A 24,297-nucleotide genomic window follows, 5' to 3' on the forward strand; every position below is an offset into this window, starting at 1 on the left:
GCGCCGCCCCGCCCCGCTCGCGCTGCGGTCTGCCCCCCCCTCACCCCCCCACGTCCCGCACAGCCCCGCAATCCCGTCCGCATTCACGGCCCCCTTAGCGTGTGTCCCCCTCTCTCTATTCTCCTGCTGGTAGTGATCGCGCCACGGATCCACGTTGAGACGCGCCGACTCCTCCGGTGCCACCTCTGGGCGTGTCGAGCGACCCGGAGGGGACTGCAGTGTGGCACGACAGACGGGCACTGCGCCGCGGAGAGAGGGGTGGGTGGACGGACACAGCGCCGGCTGCTGGACCAGGAGTGCGTCACACTAGTGCGCTCTAGAATTATGCGAGCTGGAATTGGAATGTTCTGAAGATTCTTGTCACGTTTTGCGTGGTGATATGCAGGTTGATATCAGTGATCGTTTATATAGTTTTAGCATGTGTCGTGTCATCTAGATTAGGAGTGGCATGTCACAGTAGAACTGACGTATTCAAACATGTATGTTACACTATAGCCTACAACACTGCACTACTAAAGAATACTGCATGCCACCCTATTATATAACACAGCGTTACTACAAAATCACACTGATACAGAGTATTCCTTCTATGGCTCAACTGATCCTAAAGTGGAAATATAGCCCCCAAGCCTAATTAAGCAATTTTCGCCTCATAACACACCTTTAATATGCAAATGTGAGCCCAATTAGCAAATGCCAGACAACTTGTGGTACGGGACAGAAAGTGCCATTTCAGGATCACAGATCTATGCACTTTGTTTGCACTTATGTTGTAAGTCGCCCTGGATAAGTGCATCTGCCAAGAAATAATAATAATAATAATAATAATAATAATAATAATAATAATAATAATAATAATATAGGTGGCAGAATTGTCACAGTGAATTAAAAAGGGGGTATAAAATGTTGTAGGGGATGAAAAGAGGTGTCCTATGTGGCAGAAACAAGAGGTAGGGGGATAAAAAGGCAGTTCAAAAACCAATGGGCATCACTTGACTGTTTTAGGAAGAACCGTCCCTTCACTGGCTCGCTGGAGATGGAAAGAGTTGTTTGCAGATTGTCTGTTGCCATCTCTGTGCTCGGTAGATGACAATACAAGTGACAGTATGAGGCCCACGATTCGCCCTCAGCAAAAATGAATCTGTGTGGGATTACTGCCAGGTCCGGCGGGGCTGTAATCCATCATGTCTCCCACCAGTATCCAAAGACGTCGGGTCTGTCAGACCGGGCCTATTCATGTTGGTGCAGACCAGTCCCGTCATCTCTCTGAATGGATCTTTTTGACTTTGTTTTCCTGTTAATAATGCCATTCTTTCACCTTGCCGAGAGAAAAGCTTGGCACCCTATGTGTGGGTTGTTTCATTTTTTAACTTACCTCTGAGCCTGGTTAGTCAGGGTTGGTTTTGGAGATTTGGTTAAAATGTTCCTGTCTGGTAAACACACACACACATGCACTATAAACAAGAAAATGATTACATTGCGCCCTTCTAATCTGAAAATAAATACATTGATCACAATTAGCAACTGTAATACATATATTTCCCTCACTGGGATTAGAAACAGCTTTTTATTCCACTAGGTTAGCGCTGATTATCGGGCTGTGATGTGTAAAGACCACACAACCATGGCCGTAAAAGCCTGAAGAGAGTGGCTAATTTAATATTAATTGCATGCCAGCTTTGTGAAGTGAAAACGGCTCACTAGAGACTTCGCTGGGACGGACTGACTGTAATTTACAGTGCTGTAAAAGATGGCGGAATAGGAAGGAATCTCGCTGAGTAGACCAAATGCATAGTGGACTATAAATAAACAAATAAATTACTTCAGACAGATGCAAGAAACCAACTGTATCAAGTGTGTTGGAATAGTGTCGCCCAAGTAACAATATATATTTTTTTTTACAGCATTGCCGCTGCTGGAGGGCACAGAAAGTGTATCTGCTCAGTCTTGGGTATCTTACATTGGAATCTCTGAGTTAAGGACGTGGGGAAGTGGGGAATGTGGGGAAGCAATAAAAAAGGCAAACACAATGCTAGGGTATATTGTCAAAAGTGTAGAATTGAGAACAAGGGCAGTGATGTTCAGACTGTGCAATGCACTAGTTAGAGCTCATCTGGATACTGTGGACAGTTCTGGGCTCCACACTTCAAGAAAGATATCGCTGCTCTAGAGGCAGTTCAGAGGAGAGCAACCAGACTTATTCCAGGTCTGAAGGGAAAGTCCTACTGAGAGACTGAGGAACTGAACCTTTTCACCCTGGAACAGAGGAGACTACGTGGGGACTTGATCCAAGTCTTCAAAATCATGAAAGGCATCGACCACATCAAACCAGAGGAGCTTTTCCAGATCAGCAGGGACACACGCACCCGGGACACAAATGGAAATTGGGCTTCAAGGCATTCAAGACAGAAAACAGGAGACACTTCTTCACACAGAGAGGCGTCACAATCTGAACAAACTCCCCAGCGATGTGGCTGAAGAGACAATTTGGGAACATTCAAAAACAGACTGGATAGGATCCTTGATCACTTTGATATTAATGGACACCAAACGAGCACGATGGGGCAAATGGGCTCCTCTCGATTGGACACTTTCTTATGTTCTTAAAGGGTCTTACACCAGCCAGCCCTGCCCTTTTTTGTGCCTTGACAACACCCGCTGAGGAAGAATATATGACAAGTGTTTCTGCTCTCTTTGCTCTCCCCTCTGTTACAGTTCCCTATAAACATCTAACACACATATCAACTTGGGAGATGACTAATGTTGCCTTGAAGAGGTTGTGGTCACCATCGTTGGTAGGGTGACTGAAAGAGGTTAAACCTTTCCGAGCAGTTTGTGAATTGAGCAGGTTTAAGACTCAGTTTGGCCTATTCTCCTTTAATTAGTTGGCTTGCTATCAAATGGAGCAGTTGCAGTAGATCAGCTGATCTAGCGGATTAACATAATGCCCAACTTGATTTACATCGATTTGCATAATAACAATATTTTCTTCCCAGACAGACATATTAGAAACCGTTCACATATTGTAACAATCCTTTTTCATATTTCACATATAGCTTACAGGCGTAAACACTTCGACACACTGTTGAATGCTTCCCTCTAGGAATCCTTAAACAGCTGGATGGGAGGGGGTGTTGGCTTCTTGTGAACCTGTGTGTGATTGAATATGTGTTGTTGTTGTTTTAAGTGTCGAGGGAAAGAATGAATTAAAAGTACCTGTTTTACAATCAGTAAAGAGTTTATATATTGTGCACTGGGATATATGATCTAGCTCAACTATTGGCTTATATAAAACAAACAGTTTCAGCATTATTGTCTCCAGCAAGCACAGTCAGTTTAATCAAGAACATTGTTGTGTTGTTGTTTTAATGAAGTGACTGGAATTGACCATACTCACACAGTGAAATAATTACAGAGCATTTGTTGAAGTGGGACACAGTGGACCATGTCTAACAGGGAAGAGCGATGTCTTAAAGGACACTTCCCTGCTCATTCATGCCTCACACAGACTCATGCAATGTGCAGTTTGTCAGACTTGGCATTTGCAGGGGTCGCGTTGTGAATATTGTCCAAGGCACGGGGAAATTCTCGATGTAGGACAACAGGAACGTGTCATTCAGGCATGATTCCTGTAGTCCCATCATTTAATCAATATTGTACACCAAGACAAGCAGTCATTATATAGATCTAGAGCACATGACACAAACCCCGAGAAGAGCATTGTGTTTAATATGTAACGTGTGTGCCGGATCATGTCAAATTATGGCAGTCACTTATTTAGGAATGCTAAATAAAAAATGTTTGAATGCTAATCAGCAGCCACACAGAGATGCATGTGCTTGTTCTGCAGAGGGCTTTTTCATCTTTCATGTCAGAGGAGAATTCAAATCAGGGACGCAGGCATAAAGCCCAGTGAACAAACCTAAATATTAATTGAACCTTCCAGAGCACTTTGAGTCAAAACAATTCCGTACAGCGTGGAGAAATTAAAAGTAGGCAATACGCAATAAAGCACATGTGTTGTGTAAAGATAAGTAGAACAAAAGCAGCAGCACTGTTCAGAGCACAAAATGACATCATCGAGTTCACCGTGTGCAGGCAATCAGGTGCACTGCATGTATTATTTATTTTAAAAAACTGAAGCGTTTGCATTCACTTAAAACGCCTTCTGTAGGTCGTGGTGAGGGGCTGGGGTATACGGTAGACAAGGGCGGATGTAACGTGGGGAGTCAGATACAGTTAATGTACAATTTGTTCAGGTTGCTCGACCATTTTCACCTTGACATATTGTCTTATTCACCTCCGGACACTAGATGGCACTGCCCTACAGTATTGCTCACAGATTAAGTTAGTCCACGTAAAATTGTGTGCACTTGCTTTCTAATAGTCCATTACATTGTATGACCTACTTAAATGGTTAGACTTTGATTTATGGTTCCTTTTGATGACAGATACACAGAATAGACACACAAACATGCAAACACACTTGTTGTCACATGAAATGTTGTCTTGAAATGTGCCTGTATAAGTAAAACAGCTGCTCAACATGATCCTATGTTACTCAGAAAGGGTTAAATATTCCCGACAGGAGTGGCCACACTGCAGAAAGGGCTTTTCACATGACTTCCCAAGACAACCGCCTCACACGGGGGGGGGGGGGGATCGCCAAAACGCCGCCAGCCGGAGGAACTGTGTCACATCTGCAGGAGCGAGACAGAGGCAGTGTCAACCGACAGCCGATCGACCCGCCAAGAATGGGAGGAAGGCATTTCAGGAGCGTGCACACGGATCGTTGTCGTCAGTTATGGCCCAATCCTGAGAAAACCCTTTCCTTTGCCAAGAACAGAAAGGGCCTGCTGTGGAAAAAGCCTAAGTGATCCAGAGAGTCCAGTGAATCACAAGTGCATGGGCTCTTAATGTGTCACGTGTTACTCAGGCCATCGTTGGGAATTTTGTCAGCCAGCTCTTCTGCAGGGATAAGAAGCATCTCTGGGACACCTGAGCTTCACGTGGGACCAAGTGCACCCCAACAACAATGGCTGCTGCCAGGATGACAAAGTGAAGACCACGTGATGAACATGGCCCAGAACTTCAGCATCTCTCAAAGTCTGTCCAGTCACCACATCTGTCCCAACGAGCATCTCTGGGATTGTGTTGGACCTTAATCCACTACCATCAGCCCTCAAAGACATGGAGGTGGGACTCGGGTGTGTATACTTGAATCTGCATCTATAGAGCGTTTCTATTCATGGCCTCAGCGAAGACTAAGCAACCCAGTCTGGTGTTCACCTCTCTCTGCTCTGCTGCTCCTGACTTAATTTGAATAAATGACGGATCATCTTGCGGCGTTCTACATGCCTTCACTTGACAGATTTCCTTGCCGTATCTTGCAGAACAGCAATAACATATTTTCAGATTCCCCGAATCTCAGTTTGAATGCACACGCATTTTCAGCAGCAAGGACATGTTACAGATCTTACATTTTAACGGTTTTGCGTACATGTATTGATATCCTCTTTGTTGGTTAATGCATTTCTGAGAGTCTTTCCTCTCTTATGTCAGAGGTGACCTTCTGGGAGTTAAACCTGTCCATCGCATTAATGTAGTTTACAACATGAGGAAGACAAAAAAATGTAATCTAATCTACTGTCGAACGGTTAAGAAGCACAGCTGTCGCAATCATTTTGGCGGACTTCTTCACAGTTAAACAGAATAAATCCAGTAATATATTGTATATTTATATAAATACATGATCTTTGCTCTTTTCCAGTCTCACTGTATTAACATAACACAAATAAATGGGGGGAAATGAAAACCGAATAACCTTCAAGGACTAATCCGGTGAAAATAAATATTTTGCCAATTAGAGGCTTTGCAATGAAAAGAAGAATGAAATAAAGTGACCTGAGATGAAAGCAACAGAACTATACAATGCTAAAGCAATTATGTTAGTATTTCACAAAACTGTAATTCGAGATTTGACGGTAAGGAGAGAGGGGCATCTGATGACAGGTCAGCACGATCAAATCATTCAACATTTAGACATCTACTTCACTGTGGAAGGCAAACCCCTTTCAAATGACTTTGGACTCTGAATTAGACAAACATTTCATTGTGGATTTGCCATTTGTTTTGTGCACATGTCTTTATTGTCAGCTAGTAACAGATCACAGGACAGTTCTCCCAAAGGTAGCCATAGGATAGAAATCTAAAGCAGACAATGCAGTTCAACCTTTATGACTCTCCCACAGAATAAATAAAAGAACAAAAAGTGTAAAAATAAATGAGTCCTTATATAAATAAGTAAATCATACATGTGCTTTTATGGCTTCAGCGTTGTGTGCTTCACAATCCCCCGCAGGCTGTCAGTTAAAGTTCAGTGGAAACACACAATTTCCTTTCAAACGAATGCATTCAAGAGATACATTTTCGGGAAATGTGATGACACGGCAATATGCATTAGCGTCATGTTTTCTTTGCTTTAAAAAATGGATGGAAATACAGAGACACCCACAAAAACGTGATTCCTTAAACTCAGCATTATGTGCAATTCTCCCGGAAATTAAGACTGGCCGTGTGGGAAGCTGGCCTTTTTTAGGATGCTCTGCGGCTGTGAGAGACATCTCTCCACACATGGACATCCTGCATGAATATTGCATGTGTTGATCTCAATGCCATTAGGTGGTTTTTTTCTATCTTTGTTTTATTTCTCTGGTTTCTGAAGTACAATTAATATAATTGTGTGACTTCAGTTTTTCACAAACCCACAGGAAAGTGACTCTTCAATGTGCTCTAGTGCCTTAAATGACCAATCAAGGCACTCCTCCTGTATTTATACTCCGATGTGTAGGTGTCAAGGACAGCATTAGTGTGTGGAGCAGAAATTCGGCTTATTTTTACGTGGAACACGACCAGGAAGCTCATCCATTTTGTTGAGGTGGTTATTCAATGCTTAGCTGAATACAATCACTTTTTCTTCCTTTCTAAAATGTCTTTACAAACATCGAGTAGCTGCAGATTAACCTATAGCTAAAACGCAACTATCTCTAAATAATGGAAATCTGGAGACAAGACAGGTATATAAAATATTAATAGAAACATTTAATTAAACTAATCTTAAAATCCACAATCTGTTAATAAATATGTACAAAGGTATCTACATAATATATATTCTGATCATCCCTACGTTATTACTTGCAATGGTTGGATTTAATCTATTTTAAGTTGGCTGTCATGTCTTATTTATGGTGCACAAGCATATAGTAATGTGTCGCTGCATAACAACAAGTCGGAGAAGCCAATTAATCTTGCCTAATAGCTTCAAGGGAATGTTCCCTGGAATATAATAAAGGAAATCTGACAAAACAAGTTAATCTAAATGAAAATAATAATGAGGGGAAAACACAGAAATCCCACCTACGTTCCTCAAAGGATCCAAAGGGAAATCCAGATTAATTGAAAGCCCGGTTGCGAAATCTAAATTAGATATGCTCTGCTATGATTTTATTCTGTCTAGGTAAATGAAATGCTTAATTCTCTTCTGTATATAATTCAGTTTAGACATATAAGTCATCAACTCTTCCCCTTACACAGTCCATCAATGGTTACCTACTTTGACCTGGAAAAGGGGGTTAATTGGCCCAATCAATTGGACAATTAGTCCAATTACTTAATTAAAAGCTCCCCAGGAAAGAAAACCTGAAGATAATGTGACCCTTGTGGACCAGAGATGGCTTAGGCCTGGTGTACATCTAATCTTTGACCTGTTACCACATGGGAATCATAAACCCAATAATTGATTTTTGATGTTCGTTACTCGGTGGAAGGGAGAGAGAAAGTGGACATGATTTCAGAAGTCAATTGCAACACTGAAGTCATGGAGGTGAAAGGATCATCAAACTGTATCACAAGTTCTTGAACTTTTCGAAGCATTTCTGTTTTGTTTTCAAGTTGTAATTATATCAATACAATCCTAGTTATCTTCTTGGCCTCAATACTCCTGAAAGAACGGGGGCAATTCGCCATTTTTATTCCATCAGGGTGAACAAGAAACATCCACAGGGTCAATCTGTACTGTGAGAGCAGAAGGGTTTCTGATTTACCGATGCGTCTATCAATCTCAACATTGTGAGATAAAACAGAAGAAAAACAATCAAATCCAATAAAAAGTAGATATAAAACCAACCTTGACATCAAGTATGCACTGGCATTTAATAGCCTTCGACCCCCTGATGGCTGGCTGCTCTAGTCGAGTACATTTCCATCTGTTCTCAAATGATCACATACAATATTATATGATGAAACACATACATAGACTAAAACAGTATTTATTTATGGTGAAAAAATACATTTATTGGAATAAGTGGAGATGTAGAAAAGTGGAAAAACTGGCTTTGGGATTCGGTACAGTACCGCTGGCGAATTGTAATGGCGGACGTCCGACCGGCTGGACAGCGGTCGAGGGTCAGCGGCACAACAGCTGATGAGAGAATGATGTTTAATACAAAACACTGAAGTTCACAAACACCCAAATCTTATTTTGCTTCTAAGACAGATATAAAATATACAGTAAGTATAAGAAAGCAAAATACTCTTGCATTGGCATCAGTAAGCAGGCGTTTTTTTCGGTTTTCTTTTTTTTGTCTGGTCTTTTTAATCCGAGGGTACAACAGACTGGTGCATACACAATGTGAGCTGATGAAACATTTCACAACGTATGATGATAACAAACCTACAGCAAGGAAATAAAAAAGCAGTCGACTCAGATACTGAGCATTAACCCTGTGGGTACGGGTCTTTACATCCCATTCCTTTACATTTCTAGAATAGCAACGTTTGAATACAAAAGTAAAATTAGTAGAACCGAATTTCTATATACACGGTACAGGAATGTTTTACGACCATTATCATGCTAAATCAATTTAATGGGACAGCAAACTTTTAACTCCCCTCTAGCATGGTTTTGTTCCTCATTCGATCATAAATAATTATCTCTCGGGGACCATGCTAATATATGACAGCACACTCACTTCTAATCTATAGCTTTCATTCGCAAACACAGGAGACAGGATTACCATCCACTCCAAAGGACAAGCATAAGAGTTTATACCGCCGCAGAGAAATGGCATTCGTTTGCGTTTATATAATGGCTTTCAAGAGACCACCGTCTTTCGTTAATACTGCGAAGGAATGGACGTAAATAAATAAATAAACGCGGAGAGAGAATATGGTTGCACTGAAATCTGCACGTGTCATTTTCACTCGACGAATGTGGAACTTGCGTTTACTGAGGCGATTGCAAAACACACGGCACAGAGTCACATACAACAAGCACTGCATGCACTGTATAAAAAAATAAAATAGAAAACTGTTAGTGTGGGTTTCTAATAGAGCTCTGCTATCGCTTCTATGCACGACGGTGCCACGTTAGATAGTGCAGTTAGTGTTTTGCTTTAGATTCCTTGGTGTGTGTGCGGATTTATAATACATTAAATACGGACGTGATGTGTCTCAGCCTCTCACAGTAGTGCCGCTGCTCACATGAAACACGGTGAAATGGTTTACCCTGACATGTGCCATGCAAGAGACGACCATCGAAGCACCATCGTGTGAATGGTGACAATGTTATTTAATACTTGTTAATTTTTCTCCAAATGGATATTAAAACATTACACAGACTGAATATTTAATGCTACCTTTAACAGGCTAAGCAGTGTATTACTTTTCAAAGAGGCAGCTTCCCGTTTTGCACACTTTATTGGCTTTAATGGAAACCCTATAAAAGCCAATAAATCATTGTAATTACGACACATTTTTTGTTTAGCTTTGTTTTTCCTGTTTCACAGTATATATTATTCATGGTTGAGTAGTGAAAATAGAAGTAATTTTAAACTGCTGGTGTATTTATTGTTTTAACAGCGGATATTGAATTTTCTCCTCGTAGATACAAGTCAGACAATGAGAACTGACACTGGACTGGATTCATCTGCTCTCCGGAGAACACCACCTCTTTAAATAGCTCCTGTAGATCAGAAATAATTCTCCACACACACACACACACACACACACACACACATTTATATATATATGTATATATATATATATATATATATATTTATATTTATATATAGATATAAAAATACTTTGTTATTTTAAATGAAAGGTATTTCTTGCCCTATGTGCCTTTGTCTTTCTTTAGACTACTTAGAAAGGACAATGGAAATATGATTCTACGCCGTGAAACCGAAGTATGACGTGAAATATCTGTACAATAAAAATACATAAATCAGACATGAAAGTAATACAAAAAGCGCATGTACTGAAATGCTGAGGTTTTTTTTCCTAAAGAGAAGAAGGGGAGAAAAATAAATCCACGCCCACAAACTACACAGTAGTTTCGTTTTTCCACGGGCCAGTCCGGATGTTGCCGGTGCTATCCGAGCTGTACATGAGTCCTTCGTGCAAGCTGCCCTTCAGAATCCCATTCTGATTGGGTGGATTCTGGGGGTACGATTGTCTCCGCGGGTGCATCTCTAAAAGGGCAGTATGGTGCTGCACAATATCCTCGTCTGGCATTTTGCTGCAGCTACACATCACAGTGCTGGCGTCGCTGCTCTCAGGCTGACTTATCGTGGGGAAGGGATCCGCTTTGGCGCAGCAGACCCGCCTGTGGCACGTGTGGCCGTCGTGGGTGCTGTGAGGGCTGTCTGTGTGAGAGCTGTGCACGCTCCCGTCGATGCTGGAGGGGATGTGATAGGCGTACTCTCGGTCTCCCGCAGTCCTGTGACGGGTGAAGTGCCGCGGCTTAGTTCTGCTCTTCAGACATCGGTGGATGTGCATGTTGGGTCTGAAGTCCTCCTCCGAGTGCACATGGATGTGTGGCTCGTCGTCGAGGAGCTGCTCGCTGTGCATGTTGGCGCAGCACGGGGTGACGGGGGAAAGGCAGTTGACGTGGTTCTGGACGGCTTGCAAGTTAGTCAGCTTGCAGTGTCCGGACGCCGCGTGGTTAAAGCTCGCCACCGCTTTGCCAGGGCAAGGAGAATCCAGGAGGCAATGCGAGTGCACTTGGGTGTCTCCGTTGACGTTCACCTTGGGCCGCACATTGACCTGCACGGAGTAAGTATTCCGCCTCGAGGGGCAACAGGACCACCAGCAATGCCAGACGTCATCTCTCTTCGCACAGTGATGGATTAGGATGAAAAGTCCCAAGGTTACGGAAAAAGCTCCATATAAACAACTGAAAATCATGTCCAGGAAGTGGCCCTGGGACACGGCGAGGGCCCCGAAAGTCCACGTTGCCAGGAACAGAAACAAAGTGAAAGCCGCCGTTCGAAGCTGCGCCTTGAACGAGTGTTCGTTCTTGAGCATCGATGCGGAAATCACCGAGCAAGTGTTCTGTGACACTGCCCCCGAATCTGCCATGTGGCAATGGCCTACTTCTGTGGTGGCCAGTCTCTGTTGCTCTTCTGTCATCGCTTTCAATTCATATTTCCTCTCTGGGTGGCGCTTCAGTTGTATAAAGCTGCAGAGGAAGTAGATGCAAGTTACCAGCACGATGAACGCCACCGGACCATAAAATGCACCCAGGCTGGGCTCCCAAGCCATCCAGCAGCTGCAGAAATAAGAGAAACAGGATCAGTAAACTGTCAAGTTGACAAACTCTTGTTTACCGGTTTTGATGATTAACTTTTGTCAAACTCCGCAACGGGGTGTCCTGTGCGTTTAAAGTGTACGGATTTGTCACAGATAATTCTAGGTTATTCATGAACACATTTCTAAATTTTCAGGTAGAACTAAGTTAATTATTGGTTACAATCGGCATCAAAACTGGCATAAAAGTACGTTTTTTGAATATTTTGGCGTATAGACTTACTAAGGGGCTTCCTCTCCGCTGCCATAGTTGTTGATATTCGTTGCTGCTGTGATTCCACAAATAATAAATGGTACTCCTCCACTGACTAAATAAAATCTGTGGAAAGACAACACGATATGCAGTAAATATTTCATTCCGTAAATGTTGACGTGAAAAAAACTCATCTTGCTTTACATTCTTTGAGCACTTGATTGATTTTTAATCGGAAATTCAAAACCTCCATAATCAGTAAAGATATTTCAATAACATTATGCTCTGCTTAGAGGACTATACAAATCACAGGACAAATAACTGCGCTCTAAAATTCACAGAACACTAAGCATTTCCCAGTTTTCATTGCCTTATTGATATAAAATGCATGTACCCCGGGGCAATCAGATCTTTACTCATCATTAAGGTACACTCTTATATAATGAGGCTCTCACTGAAGGAAATGATATTTTACTGCATTCCAAAGATGCAACCGTAAAATCATCACTTCAAATAAAGTATTCTGCCAACGTTATAAAACTACCTTTAATCCGATGAATATCTACTATAATTATTCGCCCATTTGAAATCCAGGAAAAGAGGCCATAAATGCCTTTATTATGTTTATAACACAGTCATTGTGTACCTAAATGGAGACGTATTATGCGTTATAGAAGGACGAATAAATATCTGTACCCATTTGTCGTATCATTTCATTACAGGAAAATGAGCTGTGCAGGAAACAGATCAGCACATGGTTGATGAATAACTTGATTGCCTTTCATGCCTTCCTGAACTGCTTTCAGGAAAAAAATGGCTTCATAATAAGGAAACATTTGCACATTGTGTAGCCTTTGAGTTCTTTCTTCCCATAAGTCAGCACTGACTGGGACTGCAATATCCGATCTTTTACAGCAGGGGTCTCAAACTCAATTCCTGGAGGGCCGTGTGTATGCTGGTTGAGTCCTCTGAGTCCTCAATTACTTAATTTGTCTAATTAATTATTCAATTTGATATATTTAAACAATATATTGCAAGGTATTTTACAGTTGATGGTCTAAAAGTGCATTTGATTTAAGGTACAGTATCTTATAAACTATCCTGGGCCTGGATAGGTGTTTAAATGTATGAAGCTAATTAAACAATTAGATCAATTAAGTCATTGAGGACTTAATGGAATGAAAACCAGCATCATACACACAACCCTCCATGGATTGAGTTTGAGACCCCTGTTTTACAGAGATGTGAAAAACGTAACAGACAACAGGTGAACAGTCCATAGTCTTAATTTACATGTTTAATTAAGTGCGTAAAAAGCGTAATCTTCGGTTTAAAGTCAAGCCTAGGCTGCTGATTTAAAGCAAACTGCAACAGGAGGCAATACATCATTAAAGTCAATTAATATGAAGATGTAGATCTGAGCAGAGACGGATGATTCAGATATCTGTTATTAAGAAAATAAATCCACATAACAGCTTTCATTATTAGGATGGCATTATTAAATACATAATTTGATACCATTATTCAAATGGAATGACAATTACACGGATTCTTAATGTAGAATTTTAATAACTTTTCTTTCTTAGTACTACTTTATCACCGACGTAAAAATAGATAAATCAACATCCTTTCCATAACCCTTTGGAGAAACGTCAAAAGAGAAGCAACTGCTTTTAAACAATGCAATAATGCGATATAAATAGACTCGGATCACCCTGAGCAAAAGCTTTTGCTGCACTCTATCCAGAGTAAACACATGAGGCATGGGCTGAGACCGTCACAGATGGTGCTATTGCTCCATCTGACATTATATATACATGACAACAAGAAATGAAAAGCGCTAAGCATGGAGCAAAAAATTAAATGCATAAAACAAATTCAAGAGAATGGAGCTTACAGCAAACAACAAGAAACACACAACTGAAGAACAGAGACAAGACGGGCAGTTTGAAGCAGGCAGGTGGAATAAATCATGTTTTTTGGCTGTTAAACTTCCTGGTTTAATTATATTTCCTGTAATTATGTCTGCAGTATTATCATTATTAATGTACTGATTTATATGGTCCCTTGGGGTACATTGTAAGTGGAGTGCACCTGTAATATATATATACACCGATCAGCCATAACATTATGACCACCTGCCTAATATTGTGTAGGCCCCCATTTTGCCGCCAAAACAGCCCTGACCCGTCGAGGCATGGACTCCACTAGACCTCTGAAGGTGTGCTGTGGTATCTGGCACCAAGACGTTAGCAGCAGATCCTTTAAGTCCTGTAAGTTGCGAGGTGGGGCCTCCATGGATCGGACTTGTTTGTCCAGCACATCCCACAGATGCTCAATTGGATTGAGATCTGCGGAATTTGGAGGCCAAGTCAACACCTTGAACTCGTGATTCATCAGACCAGGCCACCTTCTTCCATTGCTCCGTGGTCCAGTTCTGATGCTCACGTGCCCATTGTAGGTGCTTTCGGCAGTGGACAGGGGTCAGCATTGGCACCCTGACTGGTCTGCGGCTACGCAGCCCCATACGCAACAAACTGCGATGCACTCTGTGTTCTGAAACCTTTCTATCAGAACCAGCATGAACTTTTTCAGCAATTTGAGCTACAGTAGCTCATCTGTTGGATCGGACCACACGGGCCAGCCTTCGCTCCCCACGTGCATCAATGAGCCTTGGCCACATGACCCTGTCGCCGGTTCACCGCTTTTCCTTCCTTGGACCACTTTTGATAGGTACTGACCCCTGCAGACCGGGAACACCCCACAAGAGCTGCAGTTTTGGAGATGCTCTGACCCAGTCGTCTAGCCATCACAATGTGGCCCTTGTCAAAGTCGCTCAGATCCTTACGCTTGCCCATTTTTCCTGCTTCTAACACATCAACTTTGAGGACAAAATGTTCACTTGCTGCCTAATATATCCTACCCACTGACAGGTGCCATGATAACGAGATTATCAGTGTTATTCACTTCACCTGTCAGTGGACATAATGTTATGGCTGATCGGTGTATACACACACACACACACACGCTTTAATACTCTGGCAGTGCTAGGACTGTTCTTTTATATATTTCATGATGACATAATATATAAGCTAGCCAGGAACCTTAATTAAATATGCTTGGATTCTGGAGGTAAAAAAAAACATTTGTCTGCTACTGATATTCCTATGACTTGAAACATCAGTGTGTCTTGGGCAGGTTTGAAGAATACGACTTTGCATTGATACCCCATAACGCAGCCAGGTGTTGACCCCAAAGCTGCTCTCTGTAATTAGTGTAATTGAGATCCTGTATTCTATTGTTCTTAATCAAAATATGGAGGAACTATCTTACAAATAGTTAAGTTCAACACAAAGCTGTACATTCAACTCAACTCAAACAGACAGGTGTAACACTAGAACCAAAACAGAAACCGGTTCAACAATCTGAACACGCCAGCTATAAATATTATAATGGTCTCTCGGAACAAGGGCGGGGAGAAGGCAGGAGGGGTTTGTCTCAAGGCACATTTTTTTGTATTTCCAATCTGATTGCGGAAACCGAAACACCATGAGATGACAAAATGAAGCCACATCAACAAAGGCACTTAATTTCAATTTCAGCAGGTCCTTGGAGAATATATCCTGCGCCATACTGATCACACAGTAAGTCTGCGAAATTGATTTGTCATCACAAGCTTATCCTCTGTGTGAAAGCTTCTGACAAGTAACGACGTGTATTGCAGTCAATCACTTGAGATCACAGCTCAAAGTCACTTCCCGTGGATAGGCTGTCAAAATCGGCAAGATCCTATTTTAACGGCACATGAGAGAAGTGCTAAAAAGGTCCCAGGAAGATTTTAAACCATGGAAACCATCCAAAAACATTGCAGATTATTCTCCTGTGCCAACCCGGATAATGCAAACACCACAGTGGAGCAAAACAAGATTGAGCCATGCAACCAATGGACAAGTAACAATCAAAAAACAAGCTGGGATGACATCACGTGATTAAAGACACAGGAACACAGAACAGCCAGGGGATTATTTGAAATACGCACTACACTGGTTTCTAGAGTCAATATATAGATCTTAAGCTTCGGGAGATCATTGGAACTTAAAATGCTGAGCCATATTCCCCATCAGACTTGCCCTCTCTTATTATAACTTGTTGTCCTCGTCCTATCAGGTTCTCTCACTCACAGGATTAAAAAAAAAAAGAAATCTAGTTATCTGGCTGGGTCATGATCTGAAAAAAGCACACACAGCACCTTGTGTAGTCCAGAGAAATGTGAGGCCATCAACTAATCTTCTTAACCTACAGAAAAACACAAAATGTACACAGAAACCTAGGAAGAATCTGAATAAGCAGAATAACAGAATTAAAAAAACTATTTCAGCTTCCTTCCAGAATTTCAAAACTTGCCCATATTTACTCTAATGCGATAATGCAGCACCACTACAGTTAATTGCAGCAGTTAGCCGCAGAGCACGTCCTGTCCCCGTTGGAACGGCTGTGACATACGCAGTGTTCTCTTGATTTCAGACCTTCAGAGACTGCAGTGCATGCGCCTCCACTAACGCACTTCTTGTGCAGCGTCCACGGACATCTCCAGGAGACTGTCTGCTGATTTCCGAGAAAGAGGAGCACTTGCGTTTGTTTGCATTAACAGCCTGCTGCTGGAAGCTTTAACCTCTGCCGCGCTGTGGGAATTAATTACACTCGAAAGCCGACGTTTCCAGTTATTTTTCAATGCTCTGTGCTGCCTCCAATCAAATGGACTCCGAGGTCCTCATGTGCTCAAACAGAAACGTGGTAAAGAGCAAAGTGATCTGTTCACAAAATCTGAACTACAGTTGTAGCATCCACGGCATTGGAAATCCACTGCTACAACAAAATATAATCTCAAAGTAAACGGAAGATACAGTTAATCCTTCACTATGATTTCATGGCTTTAATATGATATAATTTTTGTCTGTTATTGCAAGATCTAGGAAATGAAATGATCATTATTTTGCAATTTAGATTATAGTTGTTGTAGCTGTTATTGGTTTCGGTGTGCCGGTGCAGACAGTTTTGACTTGGTCCAGCTCTTTAAGGATGTTGATCGTGTTTGTGTTGTTTTGTAAGCTCTCAGTTTTTATATTTTATAGTTTTTTTATTAAGATGTACAGAATCAGGATTTGAGGATACTCACTCTTAGGTCTTGACCCTTCTCCTCTGAGTAAATACAGTCAGGTCCATAAATATTTGGACAGTGACACAATTGTCATCATTTTGGCTCTGTACACCACCACCATGGAGTTGAAAGGAAATAATCAATGACCCAGGAACAATCAGGAACTAAAGACAGCTGCAGTGCAGGCCTGGCAGAGCATCACCAGGGAAGAAACCCAGCATCTGCTGATGTCTATGGGCTCCAGACTTCAGACAGTCATTGACTGCAAAGGATTTGCAACCAAGTATTGAAACTCACAATTGAATTCATGATTATGTTAGTTTGTCCAAATACTTTTGAGGCCCTAAAATTCGGGGGACCACATATAAAAATGGGTGTAATTCCTACACCATTCACCCAATTTGGATGTAACTACCCTCACATTATAAATGAAAGTCTACACTTAAAGAACATCTTGATTATTTCCTTTCAAATCCATGGTGGTGGTGTACAGAGCCAAAATTATGACAATTGTGTCACTGTCCAAATATTTATGGACCTGACTGTATTTCCTCAGAGGAGAAGGGGCAAGACCTAAGAGTGAGTATCCTCAAATCCTGATTCTGTACATCTTAATAAAAAAAACTATAAAATATAAAAACTGAGAGCTTACAAAACAACACAAACACGATCAACATCCTTAAAGAGCTGGACCAAGTCAAAACTGTCTGCACCGGCACACCGAAACCAATAATAGCTACAACAACTATAATCTAAATTGCAAAATAATGATCATTTCATTTCCTAGATCTTGCAATAACAGACAAAAATGATATCATATTAAAGCCACGAAATCATAGTGTATAAGTCACCTACTTCCTCGTTAGCAAACAAGAAATTAAGGATCAATCAATAACCACAATTCTGTCTCAAGATTCCAAATTCCACACAATACGTACATGTGTGTAGAGCAATGAGTTGTGTTTATTGCATGACGTATGCCTCCACTTACCTTAACATGGGCTGTTTGGGGTGCGGCGGCTGGTCTCCATCCTGCACCTGATGGGGTTTCTTTGTCACTTGTTTATAAATATTCCTGGCTGTGACCCCCAGCCACAACATCGTGGAAAGAGTGGAATAATGCAAGACTATGCCGACCTGCGCCAAGAATCAAGACAGATCAAGTTGTGCATTTCCAAACACAGAGTTCAAGATACAAAAGCACAAATTCAAAAGGAAAAGGTAGAGGCATCTTGATATATCCTACGTAAACTCCCTGGTTTGTGTGTGTGTGTTTGATTTGTTTTGTTTTAAATTACAGCAAATTACAGAGACTCGGGAACCAGATCCTGAAATGTCTTAAGTACTGTGCACAGAAAACATTTTGGCAGCTACCAAAGCACAGCTCCCCGGGGGTGATTTGTGGCAGCTATTCTGGTACACTACATCTTAAATTGTTTACTCTTGATTATTATTGGTGTTAGTTTGCAGAGAGCAGACTGGGTTGGAAAAAAAATCCATCTCACAAGTCAATTCGTGTCAAAGTCGTGGCTAAAAATTGATCTTCAGGTCCTACGGGGGAAAGATTTTCTCAGGACACACCAACTTAATTTGTCCCTCACTGGTGCTCAGTTCATTACTGTAGTATTGAAAATGGTAGACACACAACTTACAACTGTGTCACTGCAAAACTATTGTGCCACCCTCTCCGTTCCCAGTTTAGTTTTTACTCCAATACATATTGAATCAGAATCTCTCTGAGCTAGACCTGATTGGTCTTCTTACCATCTATATTATACTACTTCGTTTATGATTCGTGACACGCAGGTTAACACGCATTTCAACCGAACTGGATGTTTCCAGAAAAGACACAATAACTACAAACCACCAAGCGTTCTCTTGCTCATTAAGATAAAGGGTTTTCATTGAAGAAGGTGTGGAAACAAACTGCAGGACGCTCTTAACAAACTCATATTAGTTTTGGCAGTGACAGTCGCCAAAACCCCTCAAAGCTAAACGAGGCTCCTGTGGCAATGTCTTGACACTCTGCTAGAGTTAGAGACACATCACTGTAATTGGAGAGAAAACAAATGCATGTGGATTATTAAAACTCTGGAAAATGGCCTTGTGTGTCTGTATTATACAGATTTGTCCACGTATAGCTCAGTATCCAAATGTGTCAATGCAATGTGGAAGAATAAGATAATGAGGGAATAGAAGTAGAAATGTATTTTTTTATTCTTCAAACAGTTTCAGAATGTGTCTTAAAGTGAAAGGGTTATTTTTTTCTATGTCAATAGTTTAATTAGATATCTTGCATCTTAAATCTTAATGGATGAATGTGCACATACTGCAACTTATTTAAATATAATTAATGAAAGGAACAACAGTAGACATCATTTACCTTATACAACAATGCTTTTCTGAAAGTATGTCGCATATTTTATTTTTAAGTACCTCCCTATAGCTAGAATATGCATTTCAACATAACTCTTCTGCTTATGAAAAACTTATATGCATATTTGTGTATGTATGCATTTATTTTTGGCTACAATAACTGTACAAACAATGCCTTCCCAGAATGTCTAGGAGCAGGAGAAGGAAGTGTCAGATCAAATCTGTGACGAAGGTATTTCAAGCGAGAATGTAATTTTATAGCAAGCTTGTTTACCAAAATGGAGTTGCTTTACATATCCGCCCGTTTCGTCTTTGGTAGCCTGTAATGAAAGCGGCCTAAGGCCCCTATCCTCAGCTCAATTGGGCACGTAGCTCCGCCGTGCAGCAGGGGTGTGTGTGTGCCTGACTCCGGGGGTCCGAGGACGCATTACGATTGACACCCGAGTCCCCGAAGCTCTCTGATTCGAGTGGGCCACCCTGGCACATATGCCAAGCGCTCCCACAGTGTGGCAGCTTGCTAATAAGCTCCACTTTAAACCAGTCTCACAGATACTCAATTAAACTGTACAAATATCGAATGTGTATTGATGATTTCCATGAGTAAGTAAAATGTAACACAACACGGCTTTGATAAATATCATCTGTCCCGAAACTGAAGACAAATCGCTATTATAATGCACTTAAACAGATATTATGAACACACATGTCATATAAATCTCCCTTTCTTTCTTGGAGCAGCACCGGGAGCGACCCGGTGGCGATGGTGGCACCGCATCGCAGTTCAAGGGCAGTGTTAATAGGGTGCAATAAACCAGCACTTAAGAAATGTTTGTCTCTGTGCCAGCCGTGAATCATTGTGAACAGATACATTGTCACAGAGAGCTAATTGTCGAACAGAACTCATTCAAACCAAAGACCCTTAAGATGTTAAACAACTTAATTAAAATAACAAATACTCTTTACGGGGGCCTTTGAGGGAATACACTTCAGGGAACATGGAGAGTGGCTTTATCATCAGGTACACAGTATCACTACAGGCAGAAAAACACTGGGCAGCCTAATATTTATGAATCCGGGAGTCCAAATCCCTTTACTTCACAGACGATTCCCTCCTAACATAAATAATTCAAATACTACAAATCGCGCTGGTCACGTGGCAACAGAGAGTCATTTCATGTAGGCAACAACACAAGACTTTAATATTCAATTACTTGAGGTGCTTGAAATCATAACAAAAAATATCCAGTGTACTTACTGCTTGGCAGATGATGGGATATTTAATTCGATTGATGCCTCCAGCGAATACTGCGAAGGTTAGGGCAGTGTGGAAACAAAAGTTGAGGAGCATGTGCCAGCCCTTTCTACTAATGCGGATTGTGCTACCAAAAGGGACAAAAATAAATACATAAATAAAAAAAATAAAAAAATGACATCCAGCAATCTGCCTTTTGCCCTCACAACTTAACTCATGTGGTCAATGTGTTTTTATGCTGCAAAACACACTTACTTTCTTTTTATTCCTTTACCTTTGCAAGTAAATACCCCCCCACACCACTTACATGAAAGCAAAACAGTCATAAATCAAATGCAATACATTCGGACTTCACACGGTCTTTCCAAGGGATCTGGGATGACTTTACTAGGTCAGGTGCACCAGGCCTGGCATTATTCCACCTGCGGACGCGCCTACAATCACACAGTCTTGTCAATGTTTCCTGGGACATGAACTGAATGGTAGTCAACGCTGAAGGACTGCGGCAGTGACAAGGATGAGGTACTATCAGAAATCCATATGACATGGCTCAGGGCTGGGACAGTAAGCGGGGTGCGGGGCGGAGATGATCTCAGACAGACCGGCGGCAACACAAGCCATTACCTGACTGTTCAATATGGCTGTCTGTTGGCGTCGGATAAGGGAGAGAACGCGATTTACCTGGGCAAGAGAGAAAACTAAACGAGAAAACTATTAAAAGGCCTGTCCCTCCATGTGTAGCTAACCTCCTTGCTATTTGTGAATTTTTAATTTTTCAAATAAAGAATTTGCCTCCGAAATGGAGCATGAGGGAGGCTTTTAGTTTCCTTGTTCACAACGCGGTGCTGGCTCTCGGACTTCACAGCGCAGATATTCCCCCGTCAGTGTTTTAGACTCAACCTTCAGACTGCGTAGCATCAAAATCGAATCCAGTCTGGTTAATTTTTCATGGACGTGTCCTGATCTGCCCCATGTAGACCGTTCCCTGGGAGGCTGATGTCACGCGCCCGACACTCACACGATCTTCAAATTGGACAAAGAAATAAAATATAAAAAATGCTGACGGATTTTTATGCAAGTGCGGTTAAAAAACACTTCATTGTTTCAGGTAAAGCATAAATTAGCTATAGTAGAATAAGGCGTTGGCTGGGGAGCTGACATTAAATCTTAATAATTACTATTATACAAAATGGTGTTGTTTCAAATAAGTTTGAAAGCTTCTAAAGTCTATGATGCACTATTACAGCTCAGAATGACCAATCTAGATAGGTTTAGGGGTTTTAGACTAATTCATATTTATATATTTTATATATTCAAAGGGATTTAACCATGTTTTAGTTAGGAAAACAGGGAGAAACTCTCTTACAGTTACATTAATTCATGTTTTTAGTAATTTAGCGATCAAATTAGTGATACATTTTGGTCCAGGCTAGGGTTAGAGTTAGTGCTTAAATCAGTTAATTCATCATATTTGTGGATGCATAAACATATACAGATTAAAATTACATTTAGATTATTATTTGTTTTACACGAATTAGATCTTCTGTTGTAGGATTGCAATTCTACAAATAAAATATATATACATTTCCATCCCATGCTCTCATAAAACAAAACACAGTAGTAGGTTTGAATAATTTATTGACTTTTTATGAATTAATCTGTTCCACATTGGGAGAAACGTAGGAGTGAGAGACTAAAAGCTGGCGAGAGGAATATTCGATATACTTTGATAAACCAGGCAAAAACCTTGATGTGCGGCTGAGGGGGAAGATGGAGAGTCTTTAGCGCAGTGTGACACTTCCAACAATAAGGAAACAAAACGGGCTTTGTGGTTCTGTCACAAATGTGTACTATTAAACCACTTAACTGGAACATTAAATTTGTGAGAGAGCTTAATGACTCATAACCAACCGAATGACACATTCATTGCACATATACAGTACCCTTCACAACATACTGATACACCGAGGGGCCGAGGGGTGAAGACCGTATCGTTCGATTTTTACGACGTTGTCTCGTGTGGAAGACGGCAAACCTGGTGCGTCCTTTTATTTGGAAGGCTTGGGAGCATGTGTGTGTTTTGCCTGATTAACCAACAGACAGTTTACACATTAAGTACGATAATTAATCTAAAAAAAGCCATGCAATCAAGTTTAAGCTTTCCCCAAAATGTTGATAGCATCTCAAACCCTGACCCTGTTACTCAATCTGCAGTATATTTACTCTCCAATTGCCCCCAGCGCAGTTTCCTGCTATACATACGCAGCCAAACGAGCTGGAAAACTGCCTTTGTTCTCCATGAATCTGCCCAGCAATTATTTTGATAGTAAAATACATTTAATTAAAATCAATGCTATAGTGTATTTCTGTTAGCGTATTACATTTTTTTTTTTTTATCTTCGCTGGATTGAGCGCTCATTAAATGGATTTACATCCTGAAAAAGGCAACTTTGAAATAAATCAGCACATTTAATAAGCAACTCGTCTCAGCTGCTTTATCAGGTAACACACACACACTCACAAAACCTCGGCAGAGATCTTCAACTTTGGTAAAACAGAGTAGGCAGGGCCAGAAACATTTTATTCCGAATTTTTAAACAAAGTGATATGTATTAGGCGATATATTTTAAAGCTAGTATTTTTAAATGAATGTAATTTGAAACCACACTGTTGTAGATGTTGTTGTTTTATGTTTGTGTTAGCCATCGAGCTAGTGTATATAATTATTATTAAGAAACACATCTCTTTGTTTGAATTAATCGTCTCCACTAATGCTGGCTTGGAATTACTGCCTGTCAAAACTTTGTTTCTGTTGTTGCTACCATTACACTGCCGAGGGGACCTCCTCAACAACACTAGTGTGTAGTATATGTGCGTTTCAGTGGTTGTATGTGTCACAAGATGTTACACAACCTGAACAGTGCTCTGTATGCTCAGAGAGGAAGAGAAAGATGGACTAACTCCAGTTAAAGTTAAATGGGCTTCTCAATCACAATAACCTAGCTATGAATATATGCTAGAGAACCTCAGTGTTAAATAGCATCCAAGAGGACTGCACCCAAAAATGTGATCCAAGAGAAATATTTGAAAAAGATTGAAGGGGTTGTTCATTCCCAAGGGCTCGGCCAGGATTTCACCGGCCTCCACAGACGGCTGCCGATTCAATCTCCTCTCACATGGGGGGACTGGTTAATCATCTCTGCTCCTTGTGTCTACTGCTATCTTTCAAATTCGCCTCTCGTTTCATTACCTTTGCCTAGACGGAGGAGGAATCGCTGTAGCGCAATCTAAATTGAGCGATTAAACTGACGATAATCTATAATATTCTGGGCTTTTCTATAACCCCCGTCTTCGGGGCGATTCAAGAGCAAAGACAGACCCGTATTGGGAGGTATCGTCACAGAACAGAAACGGATTTCTAGTTGCATATGCCACGTCTCCCCTTGGGTGAAAAGAGAGATTTCTTTATTTTTATTAGATCTCCCTTGCCACAATTAAAAGCCGCTTACAATTAACTGATGTAGGAGCTACAATGAAGAGATCTGACTAGACATCTTGGGGATGATGTAGAAGTACTTGTTATTGGTTATGGTACAGAATGAATACGGAAACAAATAACATCAACAAGCTCAGATCAAAAGATGGCATGCTTTTAGATCATAATTAAAT

The 24,297-nt window shown here is 41.1% G+C and overlaps 1 protein-coding gene across 1 annotated transcript in view; it reads right to left on the bottom strand.

Moving 5' to 3' along the window:
- Positions 1-8,311: 8,311 nt before the first annotated feature.
- Positions 8,312-24,297, bottom strand: part of adgra1b (adhesion G protein-coupled receptor A1b) — a 101,247-nt gene continuing 85,261 nt past the window's right edge. Inside the window, exons 16-19 of the mRNA XM_066693226.1 lie at positions 20,632-20,755; positions 17,992-18,137; positions 11,873-11,968; positions 8,312-11,611 (exon numbers count right to left, since the gene is read on the bottom strand). Of these exons, the coding sequence (XP_066549323.1) occupies positions 10,384-11,611; positions 11,873-11,968; positions 17,992-18,137; positions 20,632-20,755 (1,594 nt within the window). The 3' untranslated portion in view covers positions 8,312-10,383. The remainder of the gene's footprint in view (positions 11,612-11,872; positions 11,969-17,991; positions 18,138-20,631; positions 20,756-24,297) is intronic.

This window comes from Amia ocellicauda, chromosome 20, assembly GCF_036373705.1.
Source record: "Amia ocellicauda isolate fAmiCal2 chromosome 20, fAmiCal2.hap1, whole genome shotgun sequence".
Classification (NCBI taxonomy): domain Eukaryota; kingdom Metazoa; phylum Chordata; class Actinopteri; order Amiiformes; family Amiidae; genus Amia; species Amia ocellicauda.